At 42.4% G+C, this 22,920-nt stretch overlaps 1 protein-coding gene across 6 annotated transcripts; it reads right to left on the reverse strand.

The window, feature by feature from the left end:
- Nucleotides 1–810: 810 nt before the first annotated feature.
- Nucleotides 811–22,920, reverse strand: IDS (iduronate 2-sulfatase). Of its 6 annotated transcripts, none has more exons than XM_056359935.1 (10): nucleotides 15,661–15,813; nucleotides 15,024–15,160; nucleotides 13,788–13,965; nucleotides 12,779–12,867; nucleotides 11,318–11,518; nucleotides 10,534–10,704; nucleotides 9,748–9,874; nucleotides 8,066–8,239; nucleotides 7,043–7,373; nucleotides 811–994 (listed from the first exon to the last, which is right to left on the reverse strand). In XM_056359935.1, the coding sequence occupies exons 1-10, from the start codon at nucleotides 15,767–15,769 to the stop codon at nucleotides 835–837; spliced, it is 1,677 nt and encodes a 558-aa protein (XP_056215910.1). In that variant the 5' UTR covers nucleotides 15,770–15,813; the 3' UTR covers nucleotides 811–834. The 6 variants fall into 6 exon arrangements, with proteins under 6 accessions (XP_056215910.1, XP_056215912.1, XP_056215914.1 ...); XM_056359937.1 differs by lacking the exon at nucleotides 811–994 and adding an exon at nucleotides 6,298–6,722; XM_056359939.1 differs by lacking the exons at nucleotides 811–994; nucleotides 15,661–15,813 and adding exons at nucleotides 14,848–14,899; nucleotides 22,786–22,920 and having other exon boundaries at nucleotides 6,747–7,373.

Consider the following 22,920-nt stretch of genomic DNA (forward strand, 5'->3'; position numbering starts at 1 on the left):
CCTTAGACAAACCACCACTTACAAAGGCAGTGAAAAATACTGATCTCATTTGCATGGCTTTATATCAGAAAGAATATCACTGCTTTAATATAGAGCAACATAAAACAAATACAGAAGGTAATACTTGCTGGAAACACCTCGAGTTTCCTGGAAAAGAGTAATTGCAGGCAAGAGTAACAGTTACAGAAACAAATAACCCTCAAAAGAAATGAGAGTTTGCAAATTCTTCAAAAATGAAGATCCATTTAAAGCAAAACCATCGCAGCTTCCCTGTCCAGAATGCTATACCTCCAAAATAAATAGTTTTAATCTGTGCTAATCTTATTTCAACAAAGAAAAGCTAAAGCTGGTGACAAAAAAATGATTACACTATCAAGTTCAATAAGCCAATCTATTTGTTTAAAACATCCCTGACCTTGATTTTGTTTAGTAAAACAAGGTATCCAAGTTTTCCAGCAGAGCAGATAAAGGAAAAAGATGAGTATCCCCACAGCTGCATGTAATGAGGGCTCCCTAAAGTAATGGATCACATCCTTCTTGCTGTGAAATATTCAAGAGGGCTCAAGTAAAGAGAATCATTTCCTTCAGCACAAGATCAAACTCACTTTGAAAACAGGAACACGTGGGAAGTTATTAGGCTAGGCTGTAGGTTCAATCAAGGATAGATATTATACACTTCATACCTGCCAAGATTTGTCTTCTAGGAATTATATCCTAATTCTATTACCAGGGGGGAAAAAAATATCAGAAAAGGCTCCTTTTTTTAAAGCTGCAATAGCAGACACTGAGATCAAACCAAACTTTTTCCAGACGTGATTAATACTTAACCTTTTATTAGGCAATTTGTTGGGAGAAAAAGCCCTTCTTTAAATTCACTGCAGCTCTCTGGCCAGGGGAAGCGTTTCTTTGGCTCCGCAGGGGCTGGGTAGCCTGGCTTTCCAGGAAGGAGTAGCGGGAGCCCGAATGTCCTTCCAACAGCAGCGCTGGGGTGAGCCTGCAAGGCAATACAGCAGTGCTTGACGGTGGCGGGGTAAGAAGGGAAATGGAAGAAAAAGCTGCTGTTCCATTTTTCAGAGAATTACTACAAGCCTTTTCCAGTTGCGCACTTGTCCTTTATGTTAGCGTCTCCTTGACTACTTTGTGTCATCTGTAGACCACATTGGGAAAACTTTGGAAAAGCCAAAACAGCTGTGGGTTAAAAGCACCAGGTAAGAAATCAATGTCATTTTAGATCCGTGTCTGCTCACAATTCTTGCCTGAAATTAAGTAAAAATTTCAGCTCACTAGACTGGAGTCCCCCTTACCTGTAAAAGGTAAATCTTAATCTTCCCCAGCTGCCCCCTCTCTCCTTTCGTCTTGAGCCCTGGGGCACCGACACCACTCTCTTCCCACAGCACTGCCAACAGAAACGACATAAACCCAACTCCAGCCTTCAGCGCTGTGCTAACATGAATAATTATTTGTGGAGCTAGATTAGAATTGTCATTTTTAATACCATGAAAAGATGCATGAATTAGGATTTTTTCCATCACTTTCTTTTGCCAATATTTTGAAGTTTTCTTGCAAGATAAAAATGACAAAAATATTCTGCTTTAAAAACTTGAATTAACACTTGTGAAATGAGCCATTTCCTTTTGACAAAGGTGAACACTTTCATTCTGAGGTCAAAATTTTTTGGTTTGACTTTATTATTTTCACAAAGTAATTGCATTCTCATTCATTATAATACCCTTTTATATTGTGTCAAAATTACACAATATAATAGAAATTGAAATAAAATTGAAGCAAAGGTCCCTGATCTTATCAAAGCAAAACTTTTCAATAAAACTGTCACCAAGGCAATATCTCAACATAAGACAGTTTGATTTAATCAAACAAACATTTTCCTGACAAAAAAATGACGGCAGTCAGATGATATTCAGCCAGCTCTTAAAACCTCCAGAAAAGATGCATAACCAAGACTTTGTTCATACCTCTTGCAGCCCAACACAGCCCTGAAGCATGACCACACTCTGCTGTCATTTGTATCTAACTTTACCAAGCAGCTTCAGAGGGCTGTCTGAGAGGAATCCAGTCCAGATATCTGCTAAACATTTAGTGCAGGCTGGCCACGGAGCACGTTCAAACAGTTCGGAATATGTAACCTACAGGTAACTGCTCTTCAGTTACACAGAAAGGCGTAAACTGGGAATTTTCAGCACAGGTGTATAACATCCTGGAAATTAAAGGCTTTGATTCTACTGTGGCATCGGGACCAAACAAAAAGAGCAAGGGTTTTGAATACATGGATAATGCCAAATTGAGTACACTCAGGACAAAAACCACAACACAGTTCAGAGGTAGATTTTCAAAAATGTTTCAGAGAGAAATTCAAAGAAATTTTGCAGTCAACCACAATGTGTACAAAGCTTACAGATTTTATACCTAAAACACAGAAATAAATTAGAGCAGAAACAGGAAGATGTGAGTACCCCTAGATGTCTGCAGTGCCTAAAACCAGATATAAAATATTTCCCTTTCCAGTCTTTCTCTCTAGATTTCTGTTCTTTATCTTCTTGCTGGATCCTAATCTTTCAGCTCATGACTTTATATCCGATTTCACTGTTCATTACATATTACTGTTCCTTTCCTCTCTGCTGCTTCAATCTATTATCCCAGCTCCACGTCCGAGTGCACCTACAGAAATATCACAAACTTTGCCATTTCCTCTTGCTTACTCAAAGCTCCATTATAGTTGGGCCCTTCACACACTGTGTGATAAAAATGTTGTTCTACTATTCAGCATTGAGCCAAGTGTTAAACAGAGGGCAATAGGCTCTTTCTGCTGCTTCATATGGTGGATCTTGACATTGGTAGGCTATCTTCTTTCATAAGCAGAACGCCCACAGACTTTAAAAGGTCTGTATGTGTAGGCAGAGTCGTCAAGATCCACCCGTGCAGATCTGAAGATAATTTTCATTAGCTAGGAAGTCAAATACAGAGGCATACAAAGTTTTGACACCGAGTCATCTTAACTTGGCTGGCAGTTTCTGATGCGAAGAGCAAGAAGGTCTACAGCCTACAAAATTGTAAAGTGCTGGAAAACCTAGTTACCAAGAGGGTAATTTAATTCTTTATGTAGCATTTCACATTTGAATGCTAAGTATCCACTGGGGGGGGGGGGGGGGGGGGGGAGGGGGGAAGGGAAAAAAAAAAACCAACCCAAAATCATTCCACCTTCAAAGAAGGGTCTCAGCTGCAACCACCACACACTTCCCAAATACAGTCAGTGATTCTCTCTATCCTAAAGGTCTGAAACATAAGCTGAGCACAGTGCCCTGCAAAACCTGCGTGTTGACCACGGCACTATGGCCATTTTGCCAATGGTGATATTGCTGCCTATCAGAGCAAGCACACACTAGCACAGGGAATCCCATCCTTCATGCTGTGGAACACTCGTTCCAGCAGGGGACTCCACTTGACCAATACAACACAGCAGCAAGTCACTAATACATAGTCAACATGCAGCAGTGATTAATTAGGTAACATCTGACCAACAGCCGGGACGCTCAGCTGCCTTTGCCTCTCACCACACAAAAACATTTGCAACTCACACAGCCAGCTATTAATTCAAAATGTACCCCATTTCCCCCAGCAAGCACAGAGCACAGGCCAAAGGGGGGATTCCAATCTGTTGCACAGCACAGTATGGAGCTACAGCATTTCCATATACTCCAGCATGCACAGCATGCCTGAAATTAGACCCAAATCTTTCCTTTGCAAACAGCATGCCGTAAACAGTCAAGTGCTACAAAGTACACCCAAATACACAGCAGTCTCAATTTTTTAAAAGATTCCCATTGTTTCTGCTTTGTACATAGCATATTTTTTACCTTGCTTTAAAAACTTTGATTTTGGGCTGTTGTACATCTACACACTAGAAACACTGTCATGAGTTATGATTGACTGATGTACAGCTGTTTAGGGACCAAAAATTTAATTCCATTGCTTAATCACTCCTGTACATTAGCTTATTAACAAAGGCCTGTTTATTGAGTCTGCTTTGTGCCAAGTGCTTACAACGGCTACTCTGGGGTCCCCAGTGTAACCTCTCCATACATGTACCACAGGTAACAATTCCTGCTGATGCAGCATCATGCTGTTCTTCCAGCTGTTCAGGTGCCATCCTGAGAAATAGGGTCAGCACTGGCATCTCATTTATTTCCTGATGCTTGGCTTGCATCCTCTTCCCTCTAGAGAGAGCGCTGTTCACAAGAGCACTTTACTTTTATTGCTCCTGTTAAGCTCTTTTGCTCTTCGGTGGAGTTTGCTCAGCCTAGCAAAGCCCACAGCTCAGGCTCTCCAGAAGCAGCAGCATTTTGGCTGGTTTGAAAACAAATGGGCCTTCTCCCTTTGCCTCTGCTGGTTTTGCACTTTGCTCAGCCAATTCCCTAACAAAACTCACTCACATAGCACTTGCAAGAGCAAAGCTTTTTTTACTGCTATGACTCACTCGTCCTCAAAACCATTAAGCCTCAGCGCAGCAGTAGCAGAAGGAAACGGCTCAGTAAGTGGACAGCAGTCCTGCTCAGCGACTTGTGCAATTATTCAAGAATGTCCTTGCCTTGAGCACGTGGATACCAGTCTTGATTCACTAGTTGTCAGAGACAATTCTGTTTCATGTCTCCCCAAAAGATTACTGGATTTTGATTAAGAAAGGTCAAGGACAGCTTTTCTCTTCCAATATAAAGAGAATGACTTGAGAGAAAAAATACTCATCACCTAGCATGAGGACTTTTATCTCCACTTGAAAAATTAAATCGCCTGAAGTGATGGGAGGCTTAGGGCGGGCTATGTACAGGAATTTTTTCGTGCAAATAAATCCCTAAATAATTTACCTACGTGCCATAATTTTAAGTACCCCTGAAAAAAAGTCTGTTTTACAGTTGTTTTAGCAGAGGACAACACGCAAAGCTCAGGTAGCCAAGTCTAAGATAATAGCCATTTGCCTGATCAATTTTAGATGTACATTGTGTTACTGACCTAGCATACCAGAGATTTAGATTAATCCTTAACACTTGAATACATTCCCCAAAATAACTTTCCCCAATAGCTGATTTTCCTTTAAAGGAAAGCGTGTCAGAGATACAATTAGCTCCAGCTGCAGACTTCCAATCTCTGCCTGGCACCAGCCTCAATAAAACACACCTTCAACCAGTGTGAAATTGGTGTAGCTACGTTGAATCTGCTACATGCAACCGCAGTATTTCACACTAGCTGAAGATCTAAGTATACATGCCTAAGTGTGGTAAAAATATGTTTTCATCAGGAATAATAATGCTGCAGAACACACAGCATCTTGGGCTGACTAAAACAAATGACAAGTTCCTAAGAAATATATTCTTCTAATTGAGTTTAAGGCACTAAATAACCACTGTCTTCTAACAGAGACTCAGATTCATGGCGGGTATCTCTACATTAATTAGGAATAAGACTGTCACATGGATTTTAATGAAATAAAGTTATGTCTCTGGTTTCTCTAGGATATTAAAGTCAATTCATCCGAGGAAGACAAGTAACGGCTGGATTTTTCTTTTTGTAGGAACTGAAGCAGTTCATTGAGGAAGGTAGCAAGAGTTAGCACTGTCTGAGCAAGCTCTTAGAAGGTACAAATTCTGAGCGCCTCAATTACCAAGATGGAATTGCAGAAATCCAGAGGGGTAATAGAACACAAAAAAAAAAACAAAAAAAAAAAAAAACAACCCACAACCAAAACTACTGCCATCACACTAAAGTGTACCTCATGAGTGTGAGCTTAAGGTACAGATAGCACTTAAACAAAATACTCAGCAAAAACATTTCTCTCTGATCCAAGCTCCCCGACGTGTTTACTTTAATGTATTTGGCCACATGGGAACTACTTAGCAGCATAGCTTGGGATAACTAATGGTCCACACCCTGTGGTGCTAAACACCACACTAAAAACAAGATGGGAGGCTTTCAGCTATCCTAGTCCAAAACCATGACTGCCAAGCCCCACTTAGTGCATCTAAGTGCAAACATCCAAGTTTGCGTCTCTGGATGTGCACTGAGCAGTTCAGCAACTACAGCAACCAGCAAGCTACAACAGCTAAAGGTTTCCATCTCTTTTCACCTGTGTGGTCTCACTGGGCCAATCCTCATGAAAAACCACAGAAGAGCATACTGGTGTTACCTTAACCCTTCAGTCTTACTTAGTGTTTCAGTGATGAAAGCAGTTTTTTCATACACATTAATTAAAACTGCAGATCCCCTCCTGAATGGTAAGAAGCATGAATCTCCAAATCAAAGCTTTTTATTTAAAATAATTAAATTTTGAATGAAACACATGAAATTTCTCTCAGCTTTAGTTAGAGGTAAGGCTGATGACAGCAGACATCTCAGTCCTTCACCACTACCGACTGTCTCCTTGGCCACTCCAGCCCCAAGTCTCCCAGGTAAAGTGGACAGGACCCATTTACTGATGACAGACATTCTCTGTACAGCCTTTCAACACAGAGAAGTTTCTTTTTTTCCATCTTTTATACCACTAGTTTCAGCACAGATAATGAATTGTAATGATTTTTAATTCTTTAGCCACTACGGAAGACCAGAAATGTTTCACATATGGGCCTGCATACCCTGTGTGACCTTTTCAGAAGCGTTGTGAGCTTGTGTTTGAAAATACAACTGCAGAAGTTCTGACTACTTCAGCGTAATAAGGCCTGTAACAAGACAAAGGCAATAGCTAGTGTTTTGATACAAACAGGATTTTAATTTGATCCAAGTGTCCTCTGTACAACAGAAAAGTTTTTTATAAAAAAGCAAGTGTTACTTCAGTTGCAAGAGCATGCACAAAGAGGTTTCTGAACCCTAGTGCTTCAGGAAGCCAAGAATTTTTTTGAGCAAACCACCATGTGAAGTATTGTTATAGATGTTATAGTCCTGGTTTGGATCAGTCTCCACCATGTACAACTCTCCTGCATGGATATCCTCAAAGTTAGCACTGAAGTTGTTAGGATAAAACTGAACCCATACAGTATACCTGTAGTCCACTGTACGCATGGAGTAGCCCATGATTCTGATGTCTTTCAGCTTTGGCTTGTCAGAGTTCCACTGAGGAGTGTCTGCAGGCCTGGGATACTGGCTGAAAGCAACAGGTTCTTCATTAACACACCTGTAAGCGTCATCATACCCATCCTTCTCTTCCTCCACATTCTGTTCAGAGGCATTAAAATACCGGACAATGCTTGCCCCCTCAGTGCACAGTGCAACATGAAATGAAGTCTCTGGGCACACAGGAGGAACCTGCAGGCCAGCAAGTTCAGCGAGCGTTGAAAACAGAGACACAAGCTCAACCACTTTTTTGCTTTGCCCTACAGGAAACATCAAAATACAAGTTACAGAACATGATGGTTTGACAGACACTGGCAGAACATTTTAGAAACTTTTTAGATAACTTTAGTTGGTGTTCTATTGAAAGTGCTTTGTACTAGATTTGTGAAAATCAAGACAATTAAGGTGTGGCAATTAGCTCTGAAGATGCTAGTCTATGCATTTATGATGTATTTTTAACAAGATTTTTGCTACCATTTTCTTTTCTAAAATGTGCAGCCTTCAAGATGATAATGCTCATTACTTTGAAAAAATCTCTTCACAATGGCAAACTATTGACACTGGGATTTGCTTTAACACAAGAGTGCCTCCATCAAAACAGTTTCCAGCACCACCATTTTAAGTATAGATACTACACAGAGAACGTTTACTAATCACTGTTGGAAAGACAGCCTCCACCACTACAAAAGGTAGTATAAGTATCCTTTTAGACATCTACACCACACAAAAATAAATCACTGTGTTAACGCAGACATCTAGCTGTTTCCACTAAAGCAAACCTAAGCAAAGTGAAAGTTTGTGTCCAAGGATTCCCTTCACCATCTTTTCCCTCATCAGTACAAGAAGCACAGCCAATGACACTGACTCAAGCTGCCTGTAGGCAAAGTATTATTACATCACCTTTCCTTTACATATTGCCACTGCAAACAAAAAATAAATGCTGGAAATTTACCTTGAGGTACCAAGCCTAAAATATGGCTAAAAGGGTCAAGGTAGGGGAAGACCCTCTCTCCTCGACTAATAGAGGAAGTTGTCATTCCTGGTACGTAAAACATCAGTGGCACACGGGTGGCAACATCAAAATTGCTGTATTTTGCCCATTCACCATGTTCTCCCAAGGACCATCCTAGATGACAAAGAATACAATTCAGAGCAGATACTGGGTTAGTAGTAAATTTTTTTCACTGTAAATTGACTCTGGCTGTTAAGGCCACTGGTCTGTTATAAAGGTTATATTAAAAGGCAAATAACAATCTGTATTTAATTACAAAAAGATTTTTCTCTGATGGGACAGCTATTTCAACAACCACCTAAACCTTGCAACTTGATACTTTTATTAAGGAAATAATTACACCTTTCCTTATTTCCCCTACTCTAGATTAGAATTAGGAAATCGGCATTAAAGCAGTAGCAAAGAGGAACTGGGTTGTGTGTCAGTGCCTGCAAGTCTCCAGATCAATTCCAGAAAGCACTCATTTAAATTCTGGGCAGTTGCCAGCTCTCCATTACTCCTGTTAACACTGTAACTGAACATCCCTTGGAGCTAAGGCTGCTATCTATGCCAGATTGCCATATCAGGATGTTACCCCTGAGGAGGCAATAGAGATGAAAACTCTTTAGCTCTCCTCTTCCTCTTGGAAGAGATGCCAACATGACTTCCTTCCAGGCAGATTTATTGCCAACTTCACTTTGGGGGAAGACAAAGGAGCTCCATGACAGCTACGTTAACACATGGGGTTTTTGGATCACTTTGCTAGCCATGGTGCTGGAAACACCAACTGTTTACAGACAACCACACCAAGGAAAAGCGGATTTCAGTTTACAACAGAAAGTCCAAGTCAAAGTGGCAAGTCAGAAGGAACATCTAGAGTCACTTTATTACCAGAGTATTAATTCTATTGCTCTGCAACACATAAGGGCTTGTTTATACACACACACTCACAGAAGTCAACCCAAATTAACTCAAAATGTGACCTGAAATGTAGTTAAGCCATATCTTGGTTTAAGTCAGCTAATTCATCCCCCAATTAAAGGGACCGGGGGAGGGGGCAATATTTAATGAATATTAGAATATTGAAACAAATATTAAATGCTTGAGGTATTTGTCCCATGATTTAAACTCAGTTTTTTACCACTAGGATCCAGGCTGTGCAAGACCTCAATTATGAGCCATATTGCTGTTAGTTTAGATGCTCTGCAAGGAGCAATGACAAGTGCAAGAAAACACACTTCAGCAGTTAACGACAAAGCCTGTCACCCACTATACCAGATGGCTCTCCACAAATTGTAAAGGGGGAGGAGCAGTCGCTGTCCTCTCACAGCACTGCTCCCAGCAGCTGTCGCTCCTTGGGTAGGCAGTGGGAATACAGCAAACTCAGCCCAGTGTCCTGGCAGTCTCATCACTCACTAGCAAACCCTCAACCTAATTAAAGAGAGGTGCCTGCAGGGGGACAGAACCATACAGCCACAGAAGCCTCCGTCAGTCCTTTTAATTAGAGCAGCCAGACCAGCCGGATATACAAGGTATGGCAGCTCTCCTGTACATTATATAAACACACACTTGATCAAAATGCCAGCACCGAGTCGCACAATTAAGTTATTAGCAGAGAGCTGGAGAAAAATTTAAATGCTTACCATGATCAGCAGTGAAAACTACTATTGTGCTATTGGAGAGCCCTACATCATCCAAAGCATTCAAGAGCAGGCCAACTTGCATATCCAGGTAAGAAACTGCTGCATAATAGCTCTGACGAATCTGACGCTACGAGTTAAGAAAACAGGGGAGGGGAGAAAAGTTAGCTTTTCCCCAGACTCACACACAGGAGAACCAGTGAATGGCTGTGTAAGCAAATGAACTAAAGGACTTTACTTGTAAAACTTTATCTTTTTTAAGTGGCTGTAGCCTGATTAACATCCCAGAAAAGGTAAACAGGGAGGGGGAAGTTAGAAAATTCTATCTCCCAGAAGTTTTTTCAAGCAAGATGTTGTAAACCAATCAGCCCTGCTTCTCTCAGCATCCAGCCAGTGCACCTTATTTTGGCATAAGCACTGGAAAGTAAAAGTCTTGCAAAAGAAGATATACCAAGTGATGGCTTGAAGCAGATAAACAGATTCAGATAATGAAACAAACACAACATTGGTATCTGCTACAAACATTCCCTTGTATACAAACCAGGAGCACATACTACTATCACTAGCTGATGGCTGATCTCTTCCTCCCCACACAGGCTAGCCTGACTGCAGTTACAGCGAAGGTTTGCATACAAGGGTAGAGGAGACAGTGTGCAAGGCAGGGAATTCATAGTATTTGCAAACTGTCAGTTGCTGAGTACTGGGGAACATCTAAGAGCAGCTGACTGGTCCCTTGCATTTGAACAAGTTAAGGCAGTTTGACTTCAGTGCACTGTACTGGCAGCTTACCTGGAAGTCATCTGGAAGTGGTCCATAGGGGAAACTAACATTTAATGCTTGCACATCATCCCTCTGCCTGATATCCGTCCAGGGGTTGTACGCCACAGAAGGTAGTTTCTCAGGCACCCAGGGATCTGGGGCTAATGTGATATTTTCCAAGGGGTACAACTTGAGAAATTCCTTTACAATACAAACACACATAAAGACTGCCCTCAGCTCTAAGGTCTATTGCAAACTTACTGTTGTAAAGCAGCAACCATTTCCCCTTGCATGACCCTTTAATATTCTTACAGTTTGCAAGGTTTCACTCCCCTTCTCCCAGAGGGTAAAAGCAATGCTATGCTAGTCAGTCCCAAGCAATTCCTGAAAAATACTGAGTTAGTAAGTGCCTAAAAACAGCCTCCTGTATCTCAAAGCAACACAAAAATAGGAGGTTCAACATCACTTCCTCTGAAATGAGTAGGAGTTTTGCCACCAACTCAAATAGGGAATGGAGTACAAGATCTTGTAAGGCCTCATTATGTCATAGTCCATCAAGCTGAACACTATCTCCATACAACAGCAGTCACTCTTAAAGAGGTAGAAGCCTGGCTTTTGGCTGAGCAGTCACAACTCATCCTCATTAAGCATTCTAAAATGCACCATAGGTGACTGCTAAAGTTACACCAAATCAAGGCTGGTTTTCAGCTTGCTTTCCAGAAACAATAGCAATAATGCATTTGTGGGAACACCTTTGAAAAGCAAAAGTAACACTTGTCTAAGTTCCTTTCCTTGCAGGCTCCAGTTCCCTCACCTGAGGGTACCTCAATGGGATATGTGGTTTGTGGTAACCGACAGCCAGGAAGAATTTTTGCTTGTTGGTTTTCATAACATTCAGTAAGCGTATGGCCTCTTCAGTGCTCTGAATATCAGGCAGAGTACCACTGGGCATTTCTGTCACATCTACTGGGCACACCAAGTTAGCATAAAGTTTTCCATCTTTTCCCCTACAAGTCTTAAAAAAAAAAAAAAAAAAAAAAAAAAAAAAAAAGAGTTAATTATGGAAGTTGTAAAAACAAAGAAGAAATCCTCTGTTCCGTAACTTTCAAACTAATTTGTTTCTCAATCTTTCTACCGACAAAAGACTGCAGATTGGATATGAAAAGAAATTTCATAATTTATACAAACACTAGAGGTGCCAAGTACATTGATGAGTGAGCAGACAGCTTCAGAAGTTGAAGAACGCAACTTCCATGTCTATGGAAAAGCAGAATCATCTCTAAAGCTGGGCAGAAGATTAAATGTAGTCAAATGGGAAAACACACAGCTTCTATGATGAACAGTATGTCTGACCTACTGGCAAGAAGGCAGAATTTGGTTATGCTACACACATGCATTTTTACTCCTTTTGATCCCAAGAGCTCATAGAAAGCTGCCTGGAAGCTAATGACTTCATTTCTGAGCCAACGCCAGCGATGGCTGTTGTATAATCAGTGAAGAAAGATAAGTTAGACTAAACAGTTGCCAGGAAAAGGTGGCCTCAGCAGGGTATTAGGGAGAGTTGCTAAATGAACATAAAGAAAAGTATGTCATGGATACAAATACTGTCGCTGTTAAAACCAGCCTTTTTCAGCAGTAAATGCAAGAACAAGGCATCTCCAAGGCTGTCTGTAGCCTCATGGCTGGAGCTTCTAGCTTTGTAGCATATAGATACCAGCACATGATGCTATCGCAACATTGGCATAAACATAAAACACATTCTTTTGGGCCACGCTTAAGAGTAACAAACGTTCCAGAAAACTGAATCAGATAATATAGTAACAGATACTCCAGGATTCCTCCCCCTCCACCCCTTCAGCCCTGAGCTCTTTATTGAATTAAGTTCACCAAGCCTATTGACAATGTTTTGTCACTTACTAAGCAGAGCAAGATTAGCATGGAAGTTGACAACTGCACTTTTCAGATAAAGGAATTAACGATCTAGACACAAATTAAGATTACTCTTTCTTGCAAGCACTTTTATATCTCAGTAACTTAAGTTTCCAAATACTAATTTAGAAATACTGAACACATCAGCAGGATGGGCACATGGATTAGCATGACACACAACTGGAGACAGGCCTTCTGTTGAAAGACTAAAACAATATCAAAGCAGCTGCTTCCCTGCACAAGGTTGTAGTCTCACAAACCACAGAATATAGCCTGTGCTTGACACAGGGAACTTGATTACATCCTGACAATTCTGACCTGTTAAGGTCCCACAAATCACCCTTACCTTATCATTTTCATACTTTTCAGCTGAAGGATGAAAGGGTGGAATGGACCAACTGTATGGGTAGTCATCACTGTAATTGGATGAAATCCCTGAAAAGGGGAAATCATTAGAGATGCTCTAATAGTTCACTTAACCAGGAAGAGCTCAAACACAAGTTTATCTTGTTTCCAGTTGTTCGTCTGGTATGGGGGTTTGGCTTTTTTTTAGGGGGTGGGTGGGGGGGTGGGTTATTAAATATGCTAAATGAAGAAACATTTCACATTATTTTTGACCATTAAGAAAAAGAAAATCAAGAAATCAAAGTCAAAAAGTTTCAGACAGACATTTTTTCCTGAAATACACTCCGGACAGGTAAGGGAGACTCAAGCCTCTTGAAGAGCCTAACTTCAGGGAATGACAACAAAAAAAACCCCACCAAAAAAGCATCATTAATCACAGTTTTCATGTACATCCTTAATTAGCTTTACTATCAACTGGAAGCCCATATATCCACACAAGTTTAGTTCTGGGATAAAGAACTACCAAAAAGAGGGTCAGTTTTGCATTATTGTTCAACTCGGTAGTGTCATTGCTTTTTAACTAGTGAACTAACTTCCTATTTATTTGGTAGTATTAGCCACACGTTCTATATCTCCTATCCAGACAGCCAGCCTATTACGAAACATGACACGTGTATATGCAGAGCTAAGACAATGAGCCTGTCCAGTAATTTCATCTTTGGTGGATACCTCACTTCCAGACATATTTTTAGAATGTTAAGACATTTGTTCCCACAATCCCTAGACAAGATGTGCAAATGTTCATTAGATAAGTCATCTAATATATTCATCTCTAATACCTTAAGATTTAAAACCAAGGCTTAAAGACAACCTACAATCTTTGTACAATCTGGCTTATTATTACGATTTCAGTTGTCAACATAGGAAAGAATCAGTTGATACTTATATGTTTGTGAGAACATACACATTAAGCACATGTTATGTTAAGGAGATGACAATTCAAACCATACCAGGATGAAAAACTTTCCCCACAGATAGGGTCACGTAGCCATTTTCCTTGAAATACTGGGGCATTGTGGAATAGTTTCCTGCGTGTACTCTCCAGTAGGAGTAGAAATCATACAGTCGGGTAGTATCAGGTCTGCGTCCAGTAAGAAACGACACTCTACTGGGAGCACACACGGCTTGCTGAGGAGAGAGCCAGACAAAAAGGCCATCAGTTCAGAACAAAAAACAAAACACATACAAACTGGCTTAGGTGTAGCTGGGCAAAACATCAGAAGGCTCAGGAACTGCAGTGAAAGTGTTTCATATCACTTCAAGCTAGAATGAACAGCATCCTCATGAAGAATACCAATTCCCTATTGCAAACTTTTAGCAAGATATAAATTTACATCTCTATAATTCTTCTTCAAATAACCAATTCATAAGCACTAAAAGCTTTCCTTATGAAGGTAGTAGCACAAAAAGATAAAGGTCAGGTTGTGTTAAAGACAGTGCTTTTGAAATCTAGCAGCTCACACAGAATTAAGCAGAAGCAGCAGACGGATTGTGCTGACAAAAGCCCAAAATCTAGTTCATCTGGACTGCCTTAAGAGTAATGACAAGAATAAACATATAGAAGGTTCAGGTTATGGTGCAAAGGCCTCACCAAATCCATTTCAGATTGGCAAGGGCCAAGAGTTATTGCTTTAAATTCCTAATCCCTGGTCAGAATTAGGCTCAAACTTCTAGTTTCTCAGCAGAGAGAAAGTTGGGAACGTATGCATCCTATGCAAAGTATTCAAGTAAAGAACAATTAGTGAGATTTTGACTCCTGTATGTGATGCTTGCCACACAGTCTGTCCTTTCATAAAAGTCTATAGGATAGATTACCTCAAAAGAAAGAAAAAAAAAAAAGTAAAATATGATCTATTACAAACAGTAGAAAAAAAGAATTCTTATTTAGTAAAACAGCATTTTTAAGTATCTCTTCGCTGCTAACAGTGAAAATGCTTGAGTCACCTTACACTCCTCCAAGGACTACACAAACACCATAATTCAAATGTTCCGTTTTCATAGTTTTCTCACCTTAGTGAAGAAGAAGGTCCATACAGCACAGCTCAGCCCGACCATTTACTTTCTATTGGAAATACTTATGGTTAATAAATACTTGCTTTTCCCAGCAGCCTGCCCAGCACCTCCGGTGACAAAACCAGCAACTACTTTGCCTGGAGAAAACCTTCACATTAAGTGATTTACCTCACCTGTGCATACGCATTGCTGAACACAACGCTTTGAGAAGCGAGTTGATCGATGTTTGGAGATTTCACAAGCTTATCCCCGTAACAGCCCAACGCAGGGCGCAGATCATCCACAACTATCAACAGGACATTCAGGCCATCTGCAAAGAAACAGAATTAGGAACGTATTAACTGCAGCTCCAGTAAGCTGAGGCTACTTTGTGCAGATTTATCAGTTTCTAACCCTTAAGTATACTTAAAAATTCAAAAAATAAAAACAACAAACCAGCAAGAACATCTAACATCTGTGTAAGGGAACGTAAATAGTGGGATTAATTCCTTCACACATGGAGCCCGCGTTCGGCCCGGCCAGGCCCCGGTGCGTTTCCCGTCCCCGCAGCACACCCCGCCCCGGGACCCCGCTCAGGAGGGGGCCGGACACCGGGAGGCGCGTTACGGTCCCACCGGCTGCCGCAGCTTCGCGAGGGGCGTTAAGGCACAGGCATGCCTCCGGCGGCGTTTGATTAAACATTCATTAAACACGGATTTTTCTCGGAGGCGGCCGGCTGGGCTGCGGCCCGCAGAGGCACGGCCCGCCGCGGCCGCCCGGAGGCACGGCCCGAGCCCCGCCACAGGCGCCCCGCCCGCGGCCCCGCCGCACCTCCGGGCCCCGCCGCCGGCTGCGGGGCGAACGCCGGGGCGCGGCGGGGAAGCCCCAACAAGCAGAGACAGAGCCAAGCGGCCGCACGGCTGCGGGCAGCCGCCGCCATCTCCCGGAGGACCGGCGGGGGCGGGCGGGGCCGGCTTCAGGCTTCCCGGCCCCGCCCGCCGGTGCGGCCCCGCCGCCGGGCCCAACCCGCCCCCGTCCCAGCGGCTTCCAGGCCGCCGCCGGCAGGGCGCCGTTCCGCCGCGCGACCACACGGTGGCGCCGTGGCCCCGCGCACCAGCTCCGGCAGCGGCGGGGCGGGGCGCTCGGGCGGGCCGCGGGGGCGGACACGGGCAGAGCAGCCCGGCGGGCACCGGCAGAGCGGCACCGGAGGGCAGCCGCGGCGGATCAGAGCGCGGTGCTGAAGCCGCAGCCGTTGCAGGGGCAGCGCTGCCGGGGCGGGAGCTCGCTCCGGCCCTTCCCACGCTCGTTCCTTCCCGGAGCCCGCGGGCACCGGCCGCAGCAGCTCCCCGGGGAGGGGTGTACTCCGCGGCGTTCTGGCCGTTCTTCCTTCCTCATGCAAATGGCTGTGGGGAACGGGGAAACCGAGGTTCAGCATTCAAAGACGCCGTCTCGGAGCCGTGCGTTAATCCGGTTTGCTAACGCTCCACGGCCGGTCACTCGGGGCGGAGCAGCGCCCACGGCCCCGGGATGGGACACCCACCCCAGCCGCTGTCCCCTCCCCGTGGCGGCAAACGTGTCAGCGGGAACTAGTTTTATCAAAAGCCCTGGGATTTTTCATGGTTTCCATCCACAACTGTGGAAGATTTATCGCCACTGTTTCTCTGCGGAACAAAGTCACTGTTTACTCTACAGATGCTTCTCACTCTGCAACTGGTGGGTTACCAGAGACCAACCAATAAAGCTGCTCACAAGAAGCTTATAAAAGGATGAAAAGTCCATAACTATGTAGCCTTAAACGTTTAACAAGCAGGGAAAGTGGCAAGAACCATGCCAGCATTGAAAATACACATACAGCTGCCTTCTCACTCACTCACATGTGAAAACCGCTGTGACAACAGCACCTATGTGGCATGTGGGTTTGTCTTTGCTAGCAAGTGTTAGGTGCTCCTCTGACTACAAATGGCACATCAACAGTGAAATGTACCGGCAAATATCAGTGTCTTTAGCATCAGACTATCAAAAAAAAAAAAAAACAAAACCACAAAACCCAACAACTAAAGGGAAAAGCCTCCATTTACAGAAAAAGCCATGCATCTCAAATGGAATCTATAATTTTATTCTTTCTGTGCTTCAGGACTGTGTTGGTTGCTCTTTCTTATCAAAATTAAAATGTTGGCAGCATGAGTTCTGAGACAGGAATGCCCTAATTGATCACTGTTTTTAAGCTGAAGACTATCATATGGAAAGAAAATCGATAGCCGAGTGTGGAAAGTTCAGATAGCGAAGCCTGCTTCGTCAGGGGCAGGCAGGCAGGTGGATTAGACCTTTTGTGCTGCTAGGATTGTGCAAACTGGTATTTCTGCAACTTTGAAGTTATCTGCACTAAGAGAAATTGCCATGAAAATAGTCTTATATCTGGACTTTCCTATATGCTCCTCCTTTTTTTTGTTGGTTTTCGTTTGGGTTTGGGGTTTTGGTTTCCCCACACACACACCTAGAAATGTTAATTCAAAGGGAAAATAAAGACTTTGAAGGCTTGTCTGGGATCTCCACATGCCGTATCACTTACATCCACTGCTCTGCTTCTGGGTATCAGATGCAATTAATCCACAGCATGTCCAATGCATAAATAGCACAAAGCCCACGCATGCTTTCTCAAGATGCTGGACATATTGCACACATGCACATCAAGAGGAGAACACGTCTGATAAGCCAAGCTCTTCTTGGGTGGGCTGGATCTCCTGCACATTTGCTGTGTTGGTGGCTCATACAGTACCCCCAATACATACAAGGCACAGCACATTTAGTGCAAGTTCTCTATACATGTAGATGATAGAACAGAGATAAGCCAACCATATATATTAAACTACATGTGCAATGGAGATTATGAAGCAGAAATACAGGAAACTGTGTCTGGAGAATCTGAAGCAGTAATATAGGAACTTCACCCTAACACCACCAAGAAATTCCTAAAAATATTCCCCAAGTTAATGGCTTTTTTCACTGGAGAGTGGGCGTCAAAGCTTAAAGCACCTCAGAAACAGACGCCACCTTTTACTCATTTCCGAGGAAGCTGACAGATCTATGAAACTGAATAAAATTAAATCTTTTTGTAATGCAAGGTAACCATTTTGTTAAAATACCTATAGGAATACTTCAGAAGAGAGCAGATTTATCAGAAAAACTATAAAAACCAGCAAGTGTAAGCTAATTAAGAAAAATATACAATTCATCAGTTAAGCATCTTCAGGTGTTTGCAAACAGTACTGAATGCCTTAGTTGCCTATAACTGGTTTGCTTTGCTAACTTTTTAAGAGAATGGGATAGAAAATAGCCTGTTTCTCTGCTCTATAATGAAGCCTACCTGAGGCTTGAACTATGCTGTTTATGCACTCACACCATAAGCTTACCAGGAGCATCAGCTAAAACAGTCTGTCACAATCCTATTGTTCAGTGGGATGTGTGGTTTAGAAGTCCAACACATTATGTATTATACAGTGTGTGCATACACATCCAAGCACTTACACTTTCTTTAAACTATTACAGTGACGTTTATTTTTATGTGGATCTTACAGTTCCTTTCTTCACAGACTGGAAATGCTGGAATCAAACCAGGAACACTGTTACTACACATACAGTTACTACAGTGTACATGACATGCAACCAGCTCATGAATATTATTCAGTGTATTTGATGATTGCATATTTTGAAATTAATTTTGTGTATAAGCAGTGTATCTCACAGATATCAGCAGCTCTCCTAGCACAGATCAGTTGCTGGAAATATATGGAACACTGCATCCCCAAGTGACTCTTCATTTGGAGAATTTTTATGGAAAAAGCAAAGGAATTCTTTTGCTATTGCACATGCATTTAATTACCATAATGCCTGCCTCTCTCAAATGCATAATACATTAAGTGGTACTTGATATGGTGTCATGGTTTAACCCCAGCCAGCAACTAAGTGCCATACAGCTGCTTGCCCACCTCTCCCCACCCCCCTCAGTGGGATGGGGAGGAGAATCAGAGAGAAGGTAAAATCCATGGGCTGAAATAAGATGAGCTTAATAATCGAAATAAAATAGTATTGTAATAATAATGATAACAACAACATTAATAATTACATAATCGTGACAAAAAAGGAGACAACAAAAAGAGAAAACCAAAACCCAGTAAAAGCAAGTGATGCAAGTGAAGCCTGAAATCTTTTCACATATCCCACAGCGCACTCCGGGATAGGGATCACATACCTCTTGTTCTGCCTCTTCCTTCTGTTCTTGTGGTGACCCTGCTTCGTCCTCCTTCACTAAACAAGCTGCCTTTCCTGTCCATTTCTTCTTGTGTGTAGGGGCGACTGATCCTGGCCTGGGTGGTCCCCTGGCTCAGCCACAGTGCTTGTCACAGGGGTTGGAGTAGCCGCACTGTCTGTCATTCTGTTCTAGATCCAAAGACCTTCTTTGCCCCTCCAGGGTGCTGAATGGTGCTGAACAGGGCTCGGTACACATGGGCCAAGCCCCGGCACATTGCAGTGATTTGTGTCTCTCTGGAATTGCCAGCATGACAGCATACTTTTCCCAAATATGTTACTAGGTTGTTTGGGTTCTGCACTTGTTCAGGGGTGAAGTTCCAAAACAGTGGAGGTACCCACTGTCCTAGGCACTGGCCCATACTATCCCACACACTCTGACACTTATAACTATCCACTCCTGGGACAGATCTCTGCATGGTATTCTTAAATAGTTACTTAATATTAAACAAGATCTGGAACACATTTAGCAACATGCTGGTTCCTAGCAATACGATCATGCTGGTTCCAACATCCCAAAGATACTCAAGATTTTCAAAATTCTCAAATGCTACTGTAATTAGCCTGGTGGGGAAGGAGATGTGAGAAGATGCCTCCTCTAAATGTTAGCTCTCCAAGGAGAAAAGGTTAAAGGTGTAATTGTTAATAATTTCTGATAGATGGCTCCCCAAGTACAGAGATGACAGCAATGTTGAGTACAAATATCTGATAAGTCTCATGACTAGGAAGTCTATAATATCATAAGCCAGTGTTACAAAGTACAACAACATGATAGCCTTAGCCCAGTTCACACAGGTGATAAACAGCACAACGGGGAGCATATACTGCAAGTGAAGTATTACATTATGCAACTTTAAGAAGCAGCATGCCAATGCTGAGAGCAAATAAATCAACATCTTGACCAGCGACTATTAAACTAATATAATGAATGCTTATAACAAAGTTGTTCTAATGTGTTCTAGTCAGATCTGTTGTTATCTCAGCCCATGGTGCCCCACATTAGGCATCAAAAAGGACTGTCGTGGTTTAACCCCAGCTGACAACTAAGTACCATGCAGCCACTCACCCACATCCCCCTGCCCCACCCTGTGGGATGGGGAGGAGAATCAGAAAGAAGCTAAACTCCATGGGTTGAGATAAGAACAGCTTAATAATCAAAATAAAATACAATAATAATATAAGAATAAAAATTGTAATGAAAAAGAAAACAACAGAGAGAAAAACAAAACCCAAGGAAAACAAGTGATGCACAATACAGTTGCTCACCACTTGCTGACCCATGCCCAGCCAGTCCCCGAGAAGCACACAGTGGCTCCCAGCCAGCTCCCCCCAGTTTATATACCGAACATGACGTTTTATGGTATGGAATATCCCTTTGGCTAGTTGGGGTCAGCTGTCCTGGCTCTGCTCCCTCCCGGCTTCTTGTGCACCTCCTACCTGGCAGAGCCCGAGAGACTGAAGAGCCCTTGACTCAGGGCCAGCACTGCTTAGCATCAACTCAAACATCAGCGTGTTATCGGCATTGTTCTCATACTAAATCCAACACACAGTTTATTTTCTTCCTAGTAGCTGGTGCAGTGCTATCTCAGCTGAAACAAGGACATATGATTTCCTTGTTTGCCTACCATGAGTATTGAGCAATCATCGTAAGTTCAGCCAACTAGAGAACAAATTTCACAAGGGGTGGGGGGGTGGGAATCTTTCTCAAACAGCACACAAGTTCTGATGCTAAAAAGCAAATGGGGGTGATGCCAGATGAATGACTGCAGAGATTAAAATCACAGCCCTAATAGTATGTCTTTGACAAACTGGTCTCACAGCTCAGATGTCCACTCCACCCAGGATGTACGGGCATTTGAGCTGCCTGTCTTTCAGCTTCTGAGCTAAACGATTGCTGTATTGCATATGATGAGTCAGGACTGTAATAGGAAAGGTTAAACCTAAACCTTGCCTGAACTGGAGACCGCTCGTACAACACTCATCAGCCATTTCGCGAGAAGTCCCAGAAGCCCTTCTGAATGTCAGCCTCTGCCACCTGCCACCACCACTGATCATCAGATCTGACAATCTGATAGTTTAGCAATATGCTGAAGCATATACTGAAGGTTTGGGTGTCTACAATAGTGCTTGCACAAGTGTTAGTAACGTAGATGAGGACACCAGCATAATAGCTGAATATCTTAAAATTGCCTATTTTCTATGACAGGCCCACATTAAGGCATGGTAAAAATCCAGCACAGCAATATTTTTAGTGGGAAAAATCCTATTAATACAACTCTGTAAGAAATAGTTGTACTGTCAGACCCCTAGTATGAAGTAGCATTTTCATTCCTGAGGATGCTTTCCAAGAAAGTTTCCACATGTATACTTTCTGTTTAAGGAAGGATTTAAGCAGTTTCATTTGGAAACTGTACTCTTCAGTGTTGAAACTTGAGCCAAACCCCAAGAAACTAATAGGTAACAGTCTCTCAAGTCAGCATGTAAGAAATGGGTTATAAAGAAGTTAATGCAAGTATCAGAGAAATAGTTTTATTTTTCTTTACAAAGTATATGAACAACTTGGCTTTCTCTGCTGTTTCCCTATGCTGCAAAAGGGCTTTGATCCTCCTCTGCTGGATGGAGGACAACAACGTGCCAAGGAATAGCCTCCAAGATAGGAAACAAAACTAACACTAAGACTTGCTGGTGTTCTTTGTTTCCTCTGGCAAGCAGAATAAAGTGTCTTTTTAAGACTAAGTGAATACGGTCAGGCAATATAACATAACCCAAGTGCTGAGCTCCGCCTTGGAAGGATGTCTCAGCTCTTCACATATGCATCCTGTCCTTGCACATGTCCCCCAGTGATTTCACCAGAACTTAGCTCAAAACAGTAACTGCAAATACCACGGTAGATTCATGATTAAGTCTAAGGAATTTTTCTGCACCACTCAGTAATTCTAAGAAAGCAGGTTTTCACAAACAAATGGCTGGGCACTGTGATCTGTTCACTCAAACTGGCAGAGGTGCTGTTTTCAATGAATTAATATAACTGCACAAATATATTATTATTTATTTCTCATGCATTATAAAATGTATTTGACTAATCACTACAGGAAGCTTCTGATTAGGGATAAGTAAATTTGCCAGACTCTTTTTTTTTAAAAAGCACTGTTTTCCTTTTTGATGAAAATTACTTCTGTACAGACTGCTATGACAAAAATGAGAGGCCTGTTAAACATATTAACACCTGCATTACTATCTGTAGCTTTCTCTGGCAGATATGGTGAGGGAGTGAAATAGCTATAGCAAGCATGGAGCTGCCTGAGCCACCGAGACATAGCATTGATAAATTAATTTTTGAAAGATTCCATAGGTCTGCTTTCAGAAGCAAAGGAAACATACTTTTAAGTCATCTGTGAACATTAGCACTCAAGTGTAAGCTAAAAACATCTCATCAGAGGCACATGCATAGACTTTTTTTAACATTCCTATGATAAATAATAGGATAGCATTGTAGCCTATCCTTGCAGCCCAATCTGCAGAGCTATGCACTAGAAAACACATTGTAGGCCTTAGATAATACATTCCTAATCCAAAAATACTCATTATAAGCTCTCATTTCATATACAGTTACTTCTCCACAGCTGAAGTGTGTCATGCAGATCTGCTCACCTGCAGCACATTCTCTTGTCACAGCACTCTCCAAACTATCAAGCTGCAATAAGGTCTTTTATCACCACATACCAGCATACTCTTCATAGTCGGCCCCTCTGCTGCCTTCTCCCAGTCTCACCTCACCCAGGGCCC

This window comes from Falco biarmicus, chromosome 14, assembly GCF_023638135.1.
Source record: "Falco biarmicus isolate bFalBia1 chromosome 14, bFalBia1.pri, whole genome shotgun sequence".
Taxonomy (NCBI): Eukaryota; Metazoa; Chordata; class Aves; order Falconiformes; family Falconidae; genus Falco; species Falco biarmicus.